At 45.6% G+C, this 16,885-nt stretch overlaps 2 protein-coding genes across 2 annotated transcripts in view; one reads left to right on the top strand and one right to left on the bottom strand.

Annotated features, from left to right (window-relative positions):
• The window catches only part of TSHZ1 (teashirt zinc finger homeobox 1), a 56,193-nt gene extending 53,234 nt beyond the window's left edge, over positions 1-2,959 (bottom strand). Inside the window, exon 1 of the mRNA XM_064507123.1 lies at positions 563-2,959. Within this exon, the coding sequence (XP_064363193.1) occupies positions 563-602 (40 nt within the window). The 5' untranslated portion in view covers positions 603-2,959. The remainder of the gene's footprint in view (positions 1-562) is intronic.
• Positions 2,960-3,398: 439 nt separating this feature from the next.
• On the top strand, positions 3,399-12,032 carry PTGR3 (prostaglandin reductase 3). The gene is made up of 2 exons (XM_026100732.2): positions 3,399-4,507; positions 10,267-12,032. Exons 1-2 carry the CDS (start codon positions 4,197-4,199, stop codon positions 11,189-11,191), a joined length of 1,236 nt encoding a protein of 411 aa, XP_025956517.1. The 5' UTR covers positions 3,399-4,196; the 3' UTR covers positions 11,192-12,032.
• Positions 12,033-16,885: the final 4,853 nt, after the last annotated feature.

Genomic DNA, 16,885 nt, shown 5'->3' on the forward strand with positions numbered 1-16,885 from the left:
CTTGTTGTGTCCCATATTGTTGACTTTTGTTTAGCAAGTGTCAGGTTCAGCCTGGATACAGTCTGACACACTTTTAAAGCAGACCATCCCTGCTCTGGCACAACAGAGCTTCCTACCCTCCCCAGAGCTGCCCTGGGCACCACACGCACACACACTCACGGAACCGCATGCAGAGATTACGGGACTGCAACAAAATGAAGTTTCTAGTTTTAAACGTGTTGGCAGCAGCAGAGAGGATGGAGGCTGACAGGCTCCCAATGACACACCTCAGAAACTACGCTGAGCCCTCCAGCTCCCGCTTACAAAGAAGTAGAAACTACGGCCCCTCGCCCTTCCCCACCGAGGTGCTGCTCGAGCCCCCTTTTTCCCCCCGCCGCCGCCCTCCGCAAGCCCCAAGCCCCCCGAAAGCGGCTGCCCGGGGTGTTTAAATCTGAAGCGGGGCCAGCGAAATCGCTCCCCCCGCGGCAACGCTTCCCGGCGGGTTAACCCCTCCCCTGCCGTGCCGTGCCCGCGGCACCGCGCGCCGGGCGCGGGGCCGGCGCGGGGAGGCGGAGGGTGTTACCTGCGGAGCGCCGGGGTGCCTGCTGCTTTCTCCGCGGCATGCTGCCGCCGCCGCCACCGCCGCCGCCTCGCCGCCCGCCGCCGCCGCCGCAGAGTTTCCGCGCAGGACTCCTCTTCCAATCCCCCTCTTTTCATGCAGAAACAAACACACACGCACGCACGCACACACACACACGCACACCCAAATAAAAAATAAAATGGGGGGGGGGAGGAAGGAGGGAGGGGGAGGAAGGAGAAAGAAAACGGATTCAACTTCTAATTCCGCCTAGAAGGAGAGAGAGGGAGGGAGGGTGGGGAGGAATGGGAGAGAGGGAGAGGAGGAGGGGGGGGAGGAAAAAGTTTGGTCGGATTCTCCTCTCGTCTGGTCCGGGTCCCCCCCCCGGGTCAGCTCCCTGCGCTGCGAGCGGGGTGTGCGGGGAGGGGGGGAAGGTGGGGTGTGGGATGAGGCAAGCCACAGACTGGTGACAGGGATGCCAATTTCCGCCGCCACTCCAAAAACTTGCTTAGGAAATGTTTTCATTTACAAGGTTAATTTTCCTCCCTCTCTCTCTCTCTCACTCTCTCTCTTTCTCTCTAAGTTCCTTATAAGACAAAGCTCTTCAGTCCTCTCAGCAGCAGCAGCAGGGAAGATGCCAGTGGAGATGTGCAAAATAAATAAGATTTGATCAGTTCAATCCGTAGCCCAAATCCATTATCTTTCTTTCGTTCTTTTTTTCCTCTCTCCCCTTTTCCCCCTCCTCTCCTTAATAACTTCTTTTTCTTCTTCTTTTTCTTCTTCTTCTTCTTCTTCTTCTTGGTGGAGAACCGAGCAAGCGACAGCGATGAGACGGTAAATTCAGTCACTCCCCCCCTCTCAGGCTTTCTCCAAGATCAAAGAGTCTCAAAGCGCAACTTTCTCGCTCGCTCGCTGGCTTGTTTCAAGCTCGTGGATTTGTGTGTTGTTGTTGTTGTTGGGGTTTTTTTTTTTTATTGCGTTGATAATAGTTTGTTCATTGTGCAAAAAACGAGGTCGTTCCAGTCACTCCTTCTCCTCCCAGCACTTAGTCTAAGAGCAAGAAAGCAAATAATAAAAAGGAGTAAAGCCCCGATACATACATATACACCGGATGGGAAATGTCAGTCACTCCTCCACCTTCCAAACAGTCACAGATCAAACAGTGTCACCACCGGAGAGGACTACTTTTCTGTCTTGCTCTCTCTCCCTTTTTTTTCCTCCACAAATCGAAGCTTCTTCTGATACTAAATATAATGCAAACACATTTTTTTTATCATGGATTTTTTTTGGCTGATCTTGATCTGCAACAGAAAAACAAAAAATGCCAAAACCAAGAAAAACCCCAGAGAGTGTGTGCAAGGGGGGGGGGGGGGGAAGAAAAGATATTCACTGAGTGGGAGAGATTAACGTGAAGTGCCCCCCCTCCAAACTCCTGGGAGAGAAAGAGATCCACTCTCCCTCTCTTCTCTTTTCACTGAAATATAACACACATTCGGATCCCAGAGCTTTCAGACAGTCTCAACTGATAGACAGACACATCGAGCTGCTTTTCCTGCTTCAGTTTTTTACTCCTCCTCCTCTTGCCCACGTCACCCTGACAATTACAAATAGGTCTCACACAAACCCATACCTGTCAATCTTTTTAATTGCTTTGTTTTCATTTTTTTTCCCAGAGCTAAACAATATGACAAAAAAGAAGTCTTAATACAGCACAGCATAAAAGATTTCTCATGTGAGGCACACACTGAGGGGGTTGTTATTATAATCCACTTGCTAAAGTACTGTGCAAAAGACGCATTTGCTGATTTAACTTAAGCAGAGGTCTTGTTCTAGCAAACTTAAAAAAGCAAGAGATGATACCTCGCCCTGCTATCATCTAACCAGTATTGAATTAAAAATGATTTGTGGGAGACTACAGTTCATCCTTACTTTAAAATACCACCAGATTGCCGAGCAAGAACTGCAGCATATGAAACATGCTGCTAATAGATTTTGCACAGTATGTGTCTGGGGATTTATATAATGTTAACTGCAAGAACAGAAGGGCTCTTCCCTTTCTCTTTTGAGTCAAGAAAGCAAATAAAAGCTACCCAGCTGATTCCTAAAGGAAAACAGTCAAAATGCAGTTTTGCTCTTTCGGACGAAAGGGGAAATGTTTCTAATTATTAATACCGCGCAATTAGGAAACGGACTGCTTATATCGGTACGATGGAGTTAATCCTAGGAGTTACACGTGAGCTCTTCCGACAGCGGTGCAACATCTCTATCACATTACCTCCCTCTCTTCCTGCAGCAGTACGAAGTTGGGATTTGCAGCTCTACCGCAACGTTTACTTTGGTCCCTTGACCCAGCTGATTTTCTCCGCGCAGGTTCCCTCTCCCAAACGTATTCTATAGCGAGAAGTGTGCGTTTTGGGGGGGGGGGGGGGGTTGGCGTTGTTTTTAGAAGACAGAAAACGTTTTCCTGACGGTAAGAGCGAATAGGGAAAAGCGCTCCGACCGAGTCCAACTGACAGCAGTGTTTTAACGCCCCGGACGGAGGGCGCACGGCGGCGAGCCGAGGGCACGCAGCCCCTACCGGCGGACGCACTGCTGAAGGCTGCGCAGGGCACAGCTCGCCCGGGTCCCCCGACAAGAAGGAGAGAGATCCCCCCACACACCCCGCGCCCCGCTTGCCCCTTCTCCGCGCCCCGCAGCCGGCGCGCTGGGCCGCGGTCTCGCGCGCAGCCCGCGCCTCAACGGCCCCAACGGCCGCCGCGCGCGTCCCGGCCCCCGCGCGTCGCGCCGCGCCCGCGAGCAGTTGCTAACGGCTCGGGGTTGATTCGTACCACCTTGCGAGGAAGTGAACGTTTCGCACGGAAGGGGCGGAGCCTCCGCCAGCAGCCAGCGGCTCCGCGGCGGCGGCTAATAACAACATTAGGAGATTAGCCGCAGCTTCTCTCCAGTTCTCTAACCTTATCGATCTGATAATTTATCGTGCTTTCTGCCTACCTTTCTTTTCTCTCTCCTTTTTTTTTTTTTTTTTTAAGAAGGAGCATCTCTTTTTGTAAACTAAAGAACGGGTTGGGGGGGGGATCCGAGGCGTTTTTCCTCCTCCTTTTTTTTTTAAATCCCTTAGTCAGACGCAGCATGCAAATTAAAGGAATTTTTTAGCAGAAAATCCAGCATTTTATAAATCTGTCTCACCGACAGAAAGGGAGAAACACGAGAGCCCAGCTGCCATCCTGCGAGGCGGCGGCGGTGTGCAGGGGCAGGCACGCATGTGTGTATGTGGTGAAGCAGATCACGCAAACACCCGCACACGCTTTTTTGCCGCAGGAGCAGGCAACTCGCGGGACGGACTGTGAAAAGCGAGGGCGAACTTTGCTCCTGCCTAGCGCTAGTGACAGTAGAAGACCAGCGTGAGGGGATCGGCTTGCTGCGGGCGCCGCGGTGTTTCCGCGTGGCGGAGGGGCTGGGTGGGGAGGACGGAGGCAGGCTGCAGCGAGCTACACGGGGCTTTATTTACATACACAAATAGCTGCGCGCAGAGTTTCTCCCGCGGGCTTGGTCGTGGCGGGTTTTGCGAGCTGTCTGGAGCCTCCTCCGAGCAGGCGCTCCCCTGAATTGGGGGGGAGGGGGAGGAGAGCTGAGCCCGGGCATGAGTTTTAGCGCAAAAAGCGTTTTGCTGAGCTCCCGGGCACCTCGGTGCTGGTGGTGGCGGCAGCGGCAGGAGCCATCGTGCGCGGCGGCGGGTCCCGCCTGGTGCCTCCTCGGTGGCAGCCGGCCGCGGCCCATCCTGGACATGTCCTACTCCCGCCACTTTCTGGATTTCCAGGGCTCGTCCATCCCCAGCTCCATGAAGAAGCTGGTGGTGACTAAGCTGAGCCAAAACTTCAGGGAAGCGGTTAACCTGCGGCGGGACTCGCCTGTGCCACTCCCGGGCGACGGAGACCTCCTTGTCAGGAACAGGTGAGCCCCCGCCGGCCGGCCCGGCCCCGGGCAGGCTCTGCCCGCCTCTCACCCCCTCTGACTTGTCGCACCTCGTGGCCTTCTCCTGCACACACGCTCACCCGCTTCGGAGCCCGGCAAGTTGTACCAGCTGCCATCTGGCGACTGCTAATTTAATTTTATTATTGTTGTTGTTGTTGTTTTGGACGCCTGGCGCTACGGTCCGGTCGCCCCATCCACGTGTGTGTGGGGTGACACCTCCTCCTCCTCCTCCTCTCTCCGCTCTGGCGGGGGAGGGGGGGTGCTGGCCGGCGCCGGCCGCCGCCGCAGGAAGGCGCGGCGTGGTGGGGCGGCGGCGGGGGCAGGCAGCGCGCTCGCCGCCTGAAAGTTTTCCCTCCCGTGCCTGCTCAGGACGGGGGCGAAGCACCGGGAGATGCTTGCCAAGCCCCGCCCCGGCTCCTGCCTGCGCTTGTTATACTTCCGAGGTGCGCGGCGTGTGCGCGCGTCCCTCCCGACTCCAGCGCGCAGCGGTGCGCGGCCCCCGGCCCGCTGCGCCCCCCCGGCCCCCCCGCCTCTGCGCGCCGAAACCGCCCGCGGCGGCGGCGAGGGGGCAGGGCGGCGCCGGGAGGGGCCCGCCGCCGGGCTGCCGGCCTCCGCCGCGCCGCGGCCGCGGGCTGCTTTCGCGGCGGGGCCGGGCCAGGCGGGCAGCGAGGAGGGGACGCTTTGCTTAACGAAACGCGCCGCACATCGGGCGCCGGCCGGGACGGCGCGTCTCGGAGGGACCCGCCGCGCCTTCCTCCCCCACGCGCCTGCATCAACCTGCTGGTGCCACTGGCCCCCCCCCCCCGCTGTTGTCGCTCCTTAAGCTACCAGGAAGCCTTTTAAAGGTCAGAGGTGTCTCTGCTCGCGAGGGGAAGCTGAAACTCTGGGAATCCCGCAGCAGACCGACTGATTGGTGCAGAAAGAATAGCAATCTCAGGTTCTTGTCAAGTGGGCAAACAGTAATAGCACATAACTTTCCGTACTCTCGGCTGGAACTTAAAGACGTGACAAGCACTAAATAGCTGGAGAGCAAGACTGGAAGTTTACTAACGCTTTGTGTGCCTATGCATGTATGGTGCGTGTATATTTAACCTCTGGTGTGTGCCCGTATGTAACATGTAAGCACATAGTAAAGAAGGAGTAAAGAGAGAGGGACAGGAACTCCTCCAAGAGCTGATGAGGAAGCTTTCTATGGCACTTTAACCCGCTGCTGACATCTCCCCCTAGGATTCCCGAGACCAAAATTCCCTCCAAACCTCAAAGTCTAAAACCTTGTGTTGCAGCATCCGCAGACGACCCTGAAACAGTAATCAAGCTGAAGTTAAATTCCTTTTCCTTGAAAGAGGTCGAAGGACGTGAGACACAAACCCGCACGAGAGGTAGCAAGTCTTAGCGCAGCCTCCTTGGCTAGTGCAAGGCAGGGCGACGCCGCCGCTTCCCTAATCCCCTCCCCACACACACGTATTTGGAATCGCTCATCCCCCCTGCCACCCTTTTTTCCTGTGAAATTTGAAAATTTATTCATCTTTCATACGGCTTCCAGTGTACCTCTTGCTTTCTTCCTCCCTTCCCTCCCTTTGCTGGGTGGGCTCCGTGGGTGCTAGAGGGACGTGCACACCTCACGGTGCGCAGCTCGTATCCGACCGAAGGCAGGAGCTGGTCCAGAGATTCAGGCAGGCAATTACTGAGTTTTAGCACATCAGCTTATTGTACACATGTTCGTGTATAGACACACACGCCCACACGAGTGGGGATAGAGGGGAGAGCGAGGTGACTGAGAAAGAGATTTAGAGTTCATACGTTTTGTATTATTTGGGGCTCTGTGGCATTTCCTCTGTATTTATTATTATTTTCTGGGGAATATCACAGAAGACACGGAATCACTTTACTTAAAAACACTTCCCTGTATACGAGCTGCTGCAGGAAGCGAGTTCTGAATGTTCCCCCCTCTGTCACTCTGGGGAAGCCTATTCCCATCCCGAAAGGACGAGTCCCTGGCTTTATTTAGTGTTAGAAAAAACAAACCCTAAAGCCAACTATACATTTTCTTATAGGTAGAAACATACAATTAAAAAAAAAAAAACTTGAGTCCAAGAGTGTATTTGCAGATTTCTTTATTTTAGTCCCAGTCACACCCATGAATAGTAATAATTGCTTTGAGCTTTTTATGCAAAACAATCCTCATTCACCACAATAAAGTCTGGTTTGGGATTTAGGGGAATGGGAAATTAAAATGCTTTGGGTCCCTGTACAGATAGATATTTTAAAACAAGATGCTCTTCTGTTAAGTGGAACTTTTCTCCCCTTTCTTCTCCTTTGGAGAACTAAGGCAGCAACCTTTATTTGTACTTTTTTTTTTTTTTAAGAAAGAAAATTCCATCATACCCTTTACTCACGGAGAAATGCTTTAAATCTAGAAGTCGATTTAGAACAATATATTTTATCATTTGGATTCAGGGAGGAGGCAAGTAAAATCCTTAACGAAGCCATTTATGCTTCCTATGTCCATTTGTCCTGTTTTCAAGGGGGCGGGGGAGAAGGTTCCTCTGTTTTATTGCAGAAGGACGCAGACAGCATGGGGATTTGGTCCTTCTTAAAGTTATGCAGGATATCCAGGATTTTCTTAACGGAGTGACACGTTATTTCGTTTCCAAAATACCTGTAACGATTTTTCTGTTGGGATGGCAGATAGAGAGACGTTTGTAGAAACAGAAAAGAAGCAAAAGGGGGACTGAGGAAGTTTTTGAATCAAGGACTAATGGATAACAGTGTGAAAAGTGGACGATTATTTCTGCTGTTTGGTCTAAATAATGTTTTTCTTGCACAGTCCTAGTTTGGATGACTTTGTTTTGTCTATATTTAAGGCTCTGGTGTTGGTTTTCAGTGTCTTATGGTTTGTTGTGGTACAAAAAGCAGCATTTCCTCCCCTCCACAGTATCGTCCTGTTTTTATAATAAACAATATGAGGGGGTTCAGCACTGTTCAGTATAAGTAAAACGGGTGACTCAATGTGCGTAATTATTTTGGGAAAAGCCAAACCCTGGCTTTTTTTCCTCAGGTCTTTAGATTTTGAAATGGTGAAAGCGAGCCCCAATTAGGAGCTCCTAAGTTAAATAATACATTTTAAATAAGAAATTTAAACAGGACAATATAAAAGATTTGGACAGGATCTTAAAACACCAGTACTCTTGAGTATTTCTTACTTCTGTACTTGCCTTTTCTCAGTCTCAGAAGTTATTAAAGTGATCTTCGAGTTGCTAGTCCGACTTATTCCTACTTTTAAAAGCAAAATAACGTACAAAACTGCGGGCACATCCTGGCACCTCCTGTCATCTGGAATGACAAGGCAAATTAGACAATATGTTTTAATCCAGACACTGCGTTTGATCGCTTTGATATGAGAAGAATCTAAGAGATTAAACGGTGTTAAAAAAAAAAAAAAACTTGCAATGCGAGCAGTAGTTTGAGTTTGCACACAATAAGAAAAGTTTAAAAAATTTTTGGGGGGCCAGGCTGGAAGGCAGGCTGTACTGATTAATAACGATGACTCCCGCAGGCCAGGGAGCAGCATTTCCCGCGGCCCGGCAGCCCGCGAGGCGGCGGGGAGGGAGCGTGTGCATGTGCGCGGCGCGCATGTATGTGCCGCATGTGCGTCGTGTGTCGGGGGCGGCCGCGCCGCGCCGTGCAGCAGCGCGCACCGCTTTGTTCCCGGCGCCCAGCCCTGCGCGGCCGCGCCCGGGGCCCGCAGCGCGCGAGCCGCAGCTCCGCCGGGGCGAGGGGAGGGCGCGGGCCACCCGCCGCCCGCAGCAGCCTTGGTGGGAGCCGCGCGCCTCCCACGGGGCCCGCGCCGGGCGCTCGCTTGAGGCGCCCCGCAGCCGGGGCGGGCGCAGGAGCAGGGCGGGGGGCTCTCCGCTTCCCAGCCGCTCTGAAGCAAAAGCAGAAGTGGGCGTGCGGGACCGCGGCCGGCCAGGCGCCCGGCCAGCTGCGAGACTTCCCCGCACACAAAGTTTCCGTCCCCAGGCGGCTTTTACCTGCTTTTGTGCTCGCCCCCGCCGCAGCTCGGCGTGGAGACGGCGGCGCAGCTCCTGGGGGGAGGAGAGGGGTCTCTTTACTGCTATCACTGCTCTTCCTTCTCGGCGCGTTGCTGTCGCTAAGGGCACGCGTGCTCCGCGCCGCGCCCCGGCAGCGCGCCCGGCCAGGCTGCGCGCCGCCCGGCAGCCAGCAGCGGCCCGGCCCGCAGGGCCGCGCCGGGGCACGGGCCCCGGGCAAGCCCCGCCGCCCTGGCCCTAGCAGCCCCCTTCGCTGGAGGCTAGGGGCAAAACCCGCAGGAGGCTGGTGCGGCGGCGGCACACTTCGCCTGGCTGCGCCTAGCCCTGCTCCCTGGGGTCTTCGGGGCACGGGTTGCCTCGGAAGCTGCTGCTCCAACACCAATGTTTATATGTACTTTAGGAGTAGAACACGGAAATCACCTAAATTAGAGGAGGATAACGGGTGATTTTTTGTATCTACAGACAGGATGTAGGCATTTTTTGTTGCAGCCAAACACTGAATTAAAGGCAGAATTAAAAAGAGCAAGATTCACTTTCACCTATTTTATGCATCTATATGTTTATACATGTCTTTATATAGTACATTATGTTAGCAAAAGTTTGACACACCCCATGCTATACAGAGTGAAGGAGATCAAAATAAGCGGAGCATTTTCGGTTCTTAGGCTGTGCGCAAGGAATTTAAAATTACACACACATACCATTTGAGCATGTTGCTAACTACGACAATTAAAAGAGCACTGTTTGTGTACTTCTGCAGCTTTTGCATGGTATCAAGTACATCTTTCAGGTTGTCACTTCCACATGTAGCAAGACTCCTGGTCTTTTCTGTTGCGTGCATTTCTTTTTGACATTTTCTAGTTAACAGAAGCCTCCCCAGTCTGTCTTCCTTTGCATGTATAAAGATACTATTATGGTCTACAAAAAGCGTTGCTAAAATAATCTTTGTGGTTAAGTTAGATCATAACTTTCTTTTTGGCATTATCTCCTAGCGCTTAGTCAAGTCGTGAGAATGTCTCTATCTAAAAAAAATTTGGCATCCATTTTCACCTGTTAGAGGTCAGTAGGACTTGATAGTCGATCTTACGATTTTTAGTCCTTCTGTGCAAGGTTGCTTTGATGTATTGCAAGTAATTTGTATAAAGAAAAATATTTTAATGTTGACATTAGCTACATCAGAAGGCAAATTTGCTGTAGTGACTCCATCAATTAAAAAAATACTTGCCTACAGTAACATGACCTTGCAAATGACATCGATAGTTAATATGATTGTTAGTCATTAACAGTAGTATTATATTCAAAAATGTAAATTTGTTGCAAGAATCAACATATTTACTACTTTGCACATTTTATTCTTCAGTGTTTTCACATCTTTTATAAAGTGGTCAATTAATTTTCATCCTTTAAATTCATACAGAGTTATTTTTATTTGCGTTAGATGGTCAAATAGACTTGAGGAAAATGGGATTTTTCCTTCTTTAAGCAAACTTACCTTTAATTCTAGAACAACAGAATGTAAAGTATGAAAGTTTGATGAAATTGCTTTCTATACTGTACTCATTCAAGTATACCAAAAATCAGAGGAAGAAAATCTCTCACTTATCCTGTAAGTTTAAATGGAAGATTTTTTCATATGACAAAGACTTGATATGGAATAAACCTCATTAATACATTTTTGTTTTCTTCTAGATTTGTCGGCATTAATGCATCTGACATAAACTACTCAGCTGGTCGATATGACACATCAGTTAAACCCCCATTTGATATAGGTTTTGAAGGTGTTGGTGATGTGGTAGCTTTAGGACTCAGTGCTAGTGCTGATTATACAGTGGGTCAAGCCGTGGCTTACGTGAAGGTGGGTTCCTTTGCTGAATATACAGTCGTTCCTGCCAAACAAGCAGTTCCTCTGCCCTCTGCGAAACCCGAGTTTCTTACTTTAATGGTAAGTGGCGCTACCGCATACATCAGTTTGAAAGAGCTTGGAGAGCTGTCTGAAGGCAAGAAGGTCCTGGTGACAGCAGCGGCTGGAGGAACAGGCCAGTTTGCTGTGCAGCTTGCAAAGAAGGCAAAATGCCATGTAATTGGAACCTGCTCCAGTGATGAAAAGGGTGGTTTTCTGAAATCCATTGGCTGTGACCATACGATCAACCATAAAACTGAAAATGTTGAATCTGTTCTTAGAAGAGACTACCCAGAAGGTGTGGATGTAGTGTATGAATCTGTTGGTGGAAAGATGTTTGACTTGGCAGTTAACTCTTTGGCTACCAAAGGGTGCCTGATACTTATTGGGTTTATCACTGGCTACCAGAACCCTACTGGCCTTCAGCCTATTAAAGCAGAATTACTGCCAGCAAAACTATTGAAGAAGTCTGCCAGCATCCGGGGTTTCTTCCTGAACCATTACTTTGCCAAATACAAAATGGCTCTGAAGCACTTGCTCGAGATGTATGAACAAGGTGAACTGGTTTGTGAGGTGGACCTTGGAGACATGTCTCCAGAGGGCAAGTTCACTGGCTTGGAGTCTGTATTCCGTGCTGTAGATTACATGTACATGGGAAAAAACATTGGAAAAATTGTAGTTGAATTACCTCACTCTGTCAACAGTAAGCTGTAAAAACAGAACAATGATATAAATCAGAAGAGAGAAAATGGGCACTTTATGCCTCAGAATTACTAGAAACAATTTATTTTCTTAAACTTAGTAATGAATATTATATTAAAAAACAGCATTAAGGTGTTAATAAAAGGTTTTGATTTTTTTTCCCCCTAAAAGTGCTTAAATCAGTGGCTGTGGCATGGACTTAATGGGCCTGCATTTGATTCTGTTGCTTAGGCTAGTATGAGACAAGGACGTTGTTCTTGACAGAATAAGTCTTGATGCAGAGGCTGATTTAGTCTGTCAGACTGGTTAGATAAGACTTTATATATAGTTCAGATCAGAAAAAAAAATTTTTTTTCTTTCAGCAATTTTGATTCCTTGATTTAAAAATAAAATTGTTAGAACAAGACTAAGGAGAAAGAGTCATATCGTGTGCTTGCTTTATTAATCTCTTGAAGTTCCTGAAACAAAAATACATTCTCTTGATTTTGTGTCACAAACACAATAATCGTAATTCAGTTGCATCGTGGATTTTAGTAAAATTCCTTGACTAGTTACACTGGAAGAAAAATTCCTTCAATTCTCACATAGCAGTAATATTAAGCAATTTGACTTTTTTAATTACATAGTTCATAACTATAAATAGTTGTGCAATTTTATTTTAAATTTTTAACTACAAGTTGTGAGATTATCTTATTTTCTTGCCTTTTCATTTATTACCATTGCTGTTTACTGTTTGCTCTCCCCTTTAGTCAATATTACAGGATTATTGGACTGAGGGTTTGAGCCACGTTCACATGTATTCAGGTCCTGTATATTTATTGAACATTTAATAAAGTGAAGAAAGCAATTGAAATATTTGTGCATTTATTCATACTGACATAGTTCTTGCTGACTAGCTCCTTTGTAGGTGTGCTCTGTATTATAAAGTTCTTTGACCAATGATTCTTCATGCAACTTCCCATAATCAAGCTGCTGCTTCTACTGTTACTGAATATTGCTTCCACGGAATATCTTTTACAAATAGCAAGTGTTTTAAATCTGGAGTCACAGTATCCCTTCCATATAATGTAGCTCAGGAATAGATTATCTAGTGGGTGCAGTTAAAAGGTGTTGTAAAGTTTTGAAAATTAATTCTCACGTAACAGAAACTATTAACAATACATACAGTGGGAATTCCAGCTAGAAGTGTAATATTTTCCAGATCAGTAAAATATTTTAAACTATGCTTGCTCTACGTCTTATTCCATAGCAAATGTTTAAGATCTGAGAAGCTGATTCTGCTGCATCTTTTGAAATTATACACATCTTTATGCAGTTTGAGAGAGGAAATTTTACAAGATCATATACCCATTAATAAACAATGATAGACTGATAGTGTCTAGGGGTTGAAGGAAAAAATCCAGGGTAAACTTAACTTTTGGACATTATTCAGGACTGATTGTACATAACAGAAATTGTTGAAAGTAACACGTAACAAAAGCTTAAATTTTACTCAGTAGTACAGGCAGTAGAGAAAAGGATTTTAACTTTAATTTAGTGCATTCTCATTGTAATTTTCTAGTGGGTATGTCATTGAATCCAGAAGAACAGCATTCAACAAAGAACTGTCTCTTTCTGCCATATCTTTCTACTGGTTTTTGTCCCACTTTGGAGATTTGGGGGAAAGGCAGAATAGCTACTTCCCTTCTACTCAGGCTGAGCATCAAGCCACTAATTTTTTTTTCCTCCACCAAGGCCTGCTGTTAGAAACATACTTCTTTCCCCTATATTATTACAAAGGTTGTGGAGTTTTGTGCGTTTTGGATAATTAGAACGGTAGTTTTGGCAGTTCAACTGAATGCTAGAAAGAAGCAAGATCTCAAGTACCACACAGCATCGGAGCATTCAGAGGTCTAACTGTTTTATTCCTAGGCACGTGGTTCATTTTCTTGTTCAAAGACAAGGAGTACCCTTGGTCAATAATTGCATCTGAAAAGAAAGTCAGTTTGGGATGTAGTAGAACAACAAGTATAAAAAGCACGATCAGTTAGATCTGTGATATGCACAGAAGGATTGCCTGGGGAACAATTTCTCAAATTAAATTCCTCCTGTCAAGTGTCAAAAATCCATCCAAGCGGCCTAATTTTCAGACATGTTGATCACTGTCAGTCCACTAGATTTAGGTATTTCCAAGGCAGTGAGTTCCAAATGTTTTTATCCTAAATGCTCTTCTGTGTAACAGCATGCTATCTGAACATACAGCATTCTACACTCTTTTTAATGCATTCCTTGATAAATAACATTTAGTAATGCGTCTGCCCCAGGCTCCCTCACTGAGCAAAACAAGGGAAGAGAGGAACCTCTGGAAGGTTCCCATCATATATATATTCAAATATGACATTTTGCTGTTTCTAATTTTGGCTTCAGGCTTATTATTCAGCACTTTAACACTAATTTCAGCATTAATAAAAAGTTTAGATTTGTTATATGCAGAATTTGAGTGTCCAGTGTACTCATTTTGCCTTTTCGGTGTTTAGGTTGGGCTATAGCCATTGGATTTATCATTTTATCAAACACATACGTTAAACTAAAGAGATATCTCAGGTTATACATGATCACTCTTCCATGAATGAATCCAGAAGGAGGAAGGAATTTTTTGTTTTTGAAAAGGTAGAAATTATTTCTTTTGGATTGTTGAAAGAAGATTATCAACAGGAAGGGAGGGAGACAGTATTTCTGAAACACACAGATAAGGCCTTTCTACTGAGATTCATGATAATTTTAGGTATGTGGAAATAAAGTTTTCCTCTTTACTTAAAAGTATATTCTGCAAACTTACAGTTATGGGAAAAAAGGCTGACTTTGAATAAGTAAGCTACAATGGATTTAAATAATGTTTAAATATTAGATGGATAGGAAAACATATATGGCATGCACACACTGAGAGGTTTAAATGATGATAGGACATTGAACATACAAGGAAAAGAAATACTGTAGAGTCACAGCAAGGGATTAATAACAATACACTTAATATGCTTGCAAAAAAGGTGTATTAAAAGCTGTGTGCACAGTGGGGACTTAAATGATTAAAAATAATAATACATTTGCCTGGGAAGTACTAAGTATACTATATGTAGGGAGCAGGGATTTAAATAATAATACTATTAATAATAGCAGCTCATTGAGATGTGGTTGCTGGCACTACATCCTAATTTTACCTTTCTAAATGAATTTGCTACAGAGGAATCTAGCATTGTTTGCTGAGGCTAATAACAGAATTTCCCTTTCCTACACACATATGCTTCCATGGAAAAACAACAAAGAAATAGATGAAGAGCTGGCTTTTTTTCCTGAATCTGTCACATGCGTGCATACGCACGCGCACACACATACTCACTCTCCTGGCCTGCAACCCTCAGCACATTTCGCAAATGTGCTCCCTACTTAATTGCTATGCTGGAATCTCCTAATACCTTTCTGAATTGTTAGATTTCTACGAGGCAATAGTTTGCTGTATTTTTTATATATACATACATATATATATATGCACGTGTGTGTGTATTTAATAAGTGGATAAGAATAACTGCTGTGTCATGTAAATACAAATAATTACAGTGGTTCAAGGAAAAGTTTGCAGTAATGTTTGCAGATATTATATATATTCCTCCTTCTGTCTGAGGAGTAAAGAAATTCCACTGCTGAATAGCTGTTAGTATCTATTTTACAAGATTTACTCATTTTCAGGTACCTAATGTAGCTGCTAGCATGCATGCACAACAATACAATTTATATGGTAAATGGAACCAAATAATGGCCTCACTGAATGTTATGGCTGCACTGAAGGGAAATGTCACGGTAAATAGCTGCCAAATTATGGATCATGCCGAAGTGTCACAACTGCACTAAAGACAAATAGCACTAGAGGCTATTGCCACTGTGATGCTTCTGAGTTATGAAGAAGAGGAGCAGCCTGATGTGAGCCTCTTTGTGTCCTCATTATAGCAAAGGGTTACTGGTGCAGTGTACAAGAAAACCTAGTCCTACGTGGTGGTTAGTTATTAATCTGTCCTTTTCAGATCTAACAGCTGTAGCAAAACGCAAAATCTTTTCTGTGCTTTATAAATACATATGCACATGCAAACAAAGAAAAACCTGCAGGTTTTATGAATGTAAATGTGTACGGGAAATGACTGGTAATGGAAAAATGTTGTAATAAAATAATCTAATCAAAGAATATTATTAAATTTAACATCGTATGTGTCTGAAAGCTTTAGTTGCTTCTTATGCAGATAGATGTGTGAAATATAAGCAATAATGCACTTTCTCTCTTTGTAAAGACTTGAGTAGTAAGGACATTACCAACTAAATTGCTTCTTCTAAACTGAAGTGTGTCCCGGTTTCTTTCATTTTAATGGGAGAGTAATAAAGATGAAAGACTAACATTTTAACTGATGGATCCCTTAAGCTACAGAATCGAAATTTATTATGTTTTGAGGGAATATGCTAAATCCTGAAATGTGGAAAGAAGCAGGGAAATCCCAGGTAAAATAAAAGCAAACTAACCTTCCCCCCTTCCCACCCCACCCCTTATGACATACTTTTATGGATGGAAAACTATTTACTGCTCTTATTTTAGTTGAGAAACAGAGTGGAAAAAAAAAAGAGGGGGGAGATATTTGAAGGGAAAGGAAAAAAAAGGATTTGAAAATGGAGGGCCATAGCTCAGCCAGTGGTCTGTTTTTTCTAGGATCACTTTTCAAACCCTGCCTGTAATGTTCAGGGAAGTGAGTTTGATGCTCTGCACACTATTGTGCCGACCACAAACGTACCATCCATAATACAGCGCAATTGTCAGTCTCTGTTTTACAGAGGGGGGCAGGACTGAACAATCATGGTGGATAAATTACTTTTCTATTCTACAGCAAGTGGCCTTCCTACTATGGGAGGCTTAAGGTCACTGGCAGGGCAGTGAGGGGGAAGCTTATATATTAGTTAACTCTAATGCGCTAATAGTGCTCAGATAGAGGAACTATATCAAATAATTACGGCCAGGTTTAGTCTTTGAGAGGGAGGAGAACACTTGAAGAGTTACTGTGTTCATTTATACATATTTCTATATATTTTGCCTTCTTGCTATTCCCCCCCACCCCAAATAATAAATCGATATCCCTATGGGTCACTTGTTTCTTTTTTAATATCTGCATTAAAGCTTTCAATATTTATCATTGCAAAAATTCACATCTCAGAAATAAAAGACTCTAAAAAGATGTTTAATGTATAGCAATAACACATTCTGCTAAGATTTTTTTTACAGTGTAGTCGAAAGGGGGGGTTGGGAGAAAAACCTGTCAAAAACTAGGTAGAACATCTTTGAGTGGCAATTAGCATATCCAGAATTTATTTTATGTACAATGCAGTGGCAAGTAGCTGCTTCTTATTAAATGAAAATCCTGTATTATGTACTTCAGGAACATTCCAGCTAATGAGTATGTAATGTCCTTAGTATAACACAGAACTTCTTTTTGTGTTCACAACCACAAGATGCTGGAAACTTGACAAATGATATCATTTAAGACAGATGCCTGCCTTAGGGACCTGTTTTTTGGCTTCCTGTTTCTGGTTTTTATTTCAATAACATTTGTAATTGCCACAGGATCTGTACCTGTGTAGTATTTTAACCCCTTCACATACGCTCCATTGCATTAATTCCTGGGGTAGGTACTCAGT

The sequence above is a fragment of the Dromaius novaehollandiae genome, chromosome 2 (genome assembly GCF_036370855.1).
Source record: "Dromaius novaehollandiae isolate bDroNov1 chromosome 2, bDroNov1.hap1, whole genome shotgun sequence".
Classification (NCBI taxonomy): domain Eukaryota; kingdom Metazoa; phylum Chordata; class Aves; order Casuariiformes; family Dromaiidae; genus Dromaius; species Dromaius novaehollandiae.

Excerpts from the sequence above, each read along its gene's own strand:
- PTGR3 (XM_026100732.2), top strand. The coding sequence starts at position 4,197 with ATGAGTTTTAGCGCAAAAAGCGTTTTGCTGAGCTCCCGGGCACCTCGG. Across the intron at positions 4,508-10,266 it reads GACCTCCTTGTCAGGAACAG|ATTTGTCGGCATTAATGCAT; the intron begins GTGAGCCCCCGC and ends GTTTTCTTCTAG.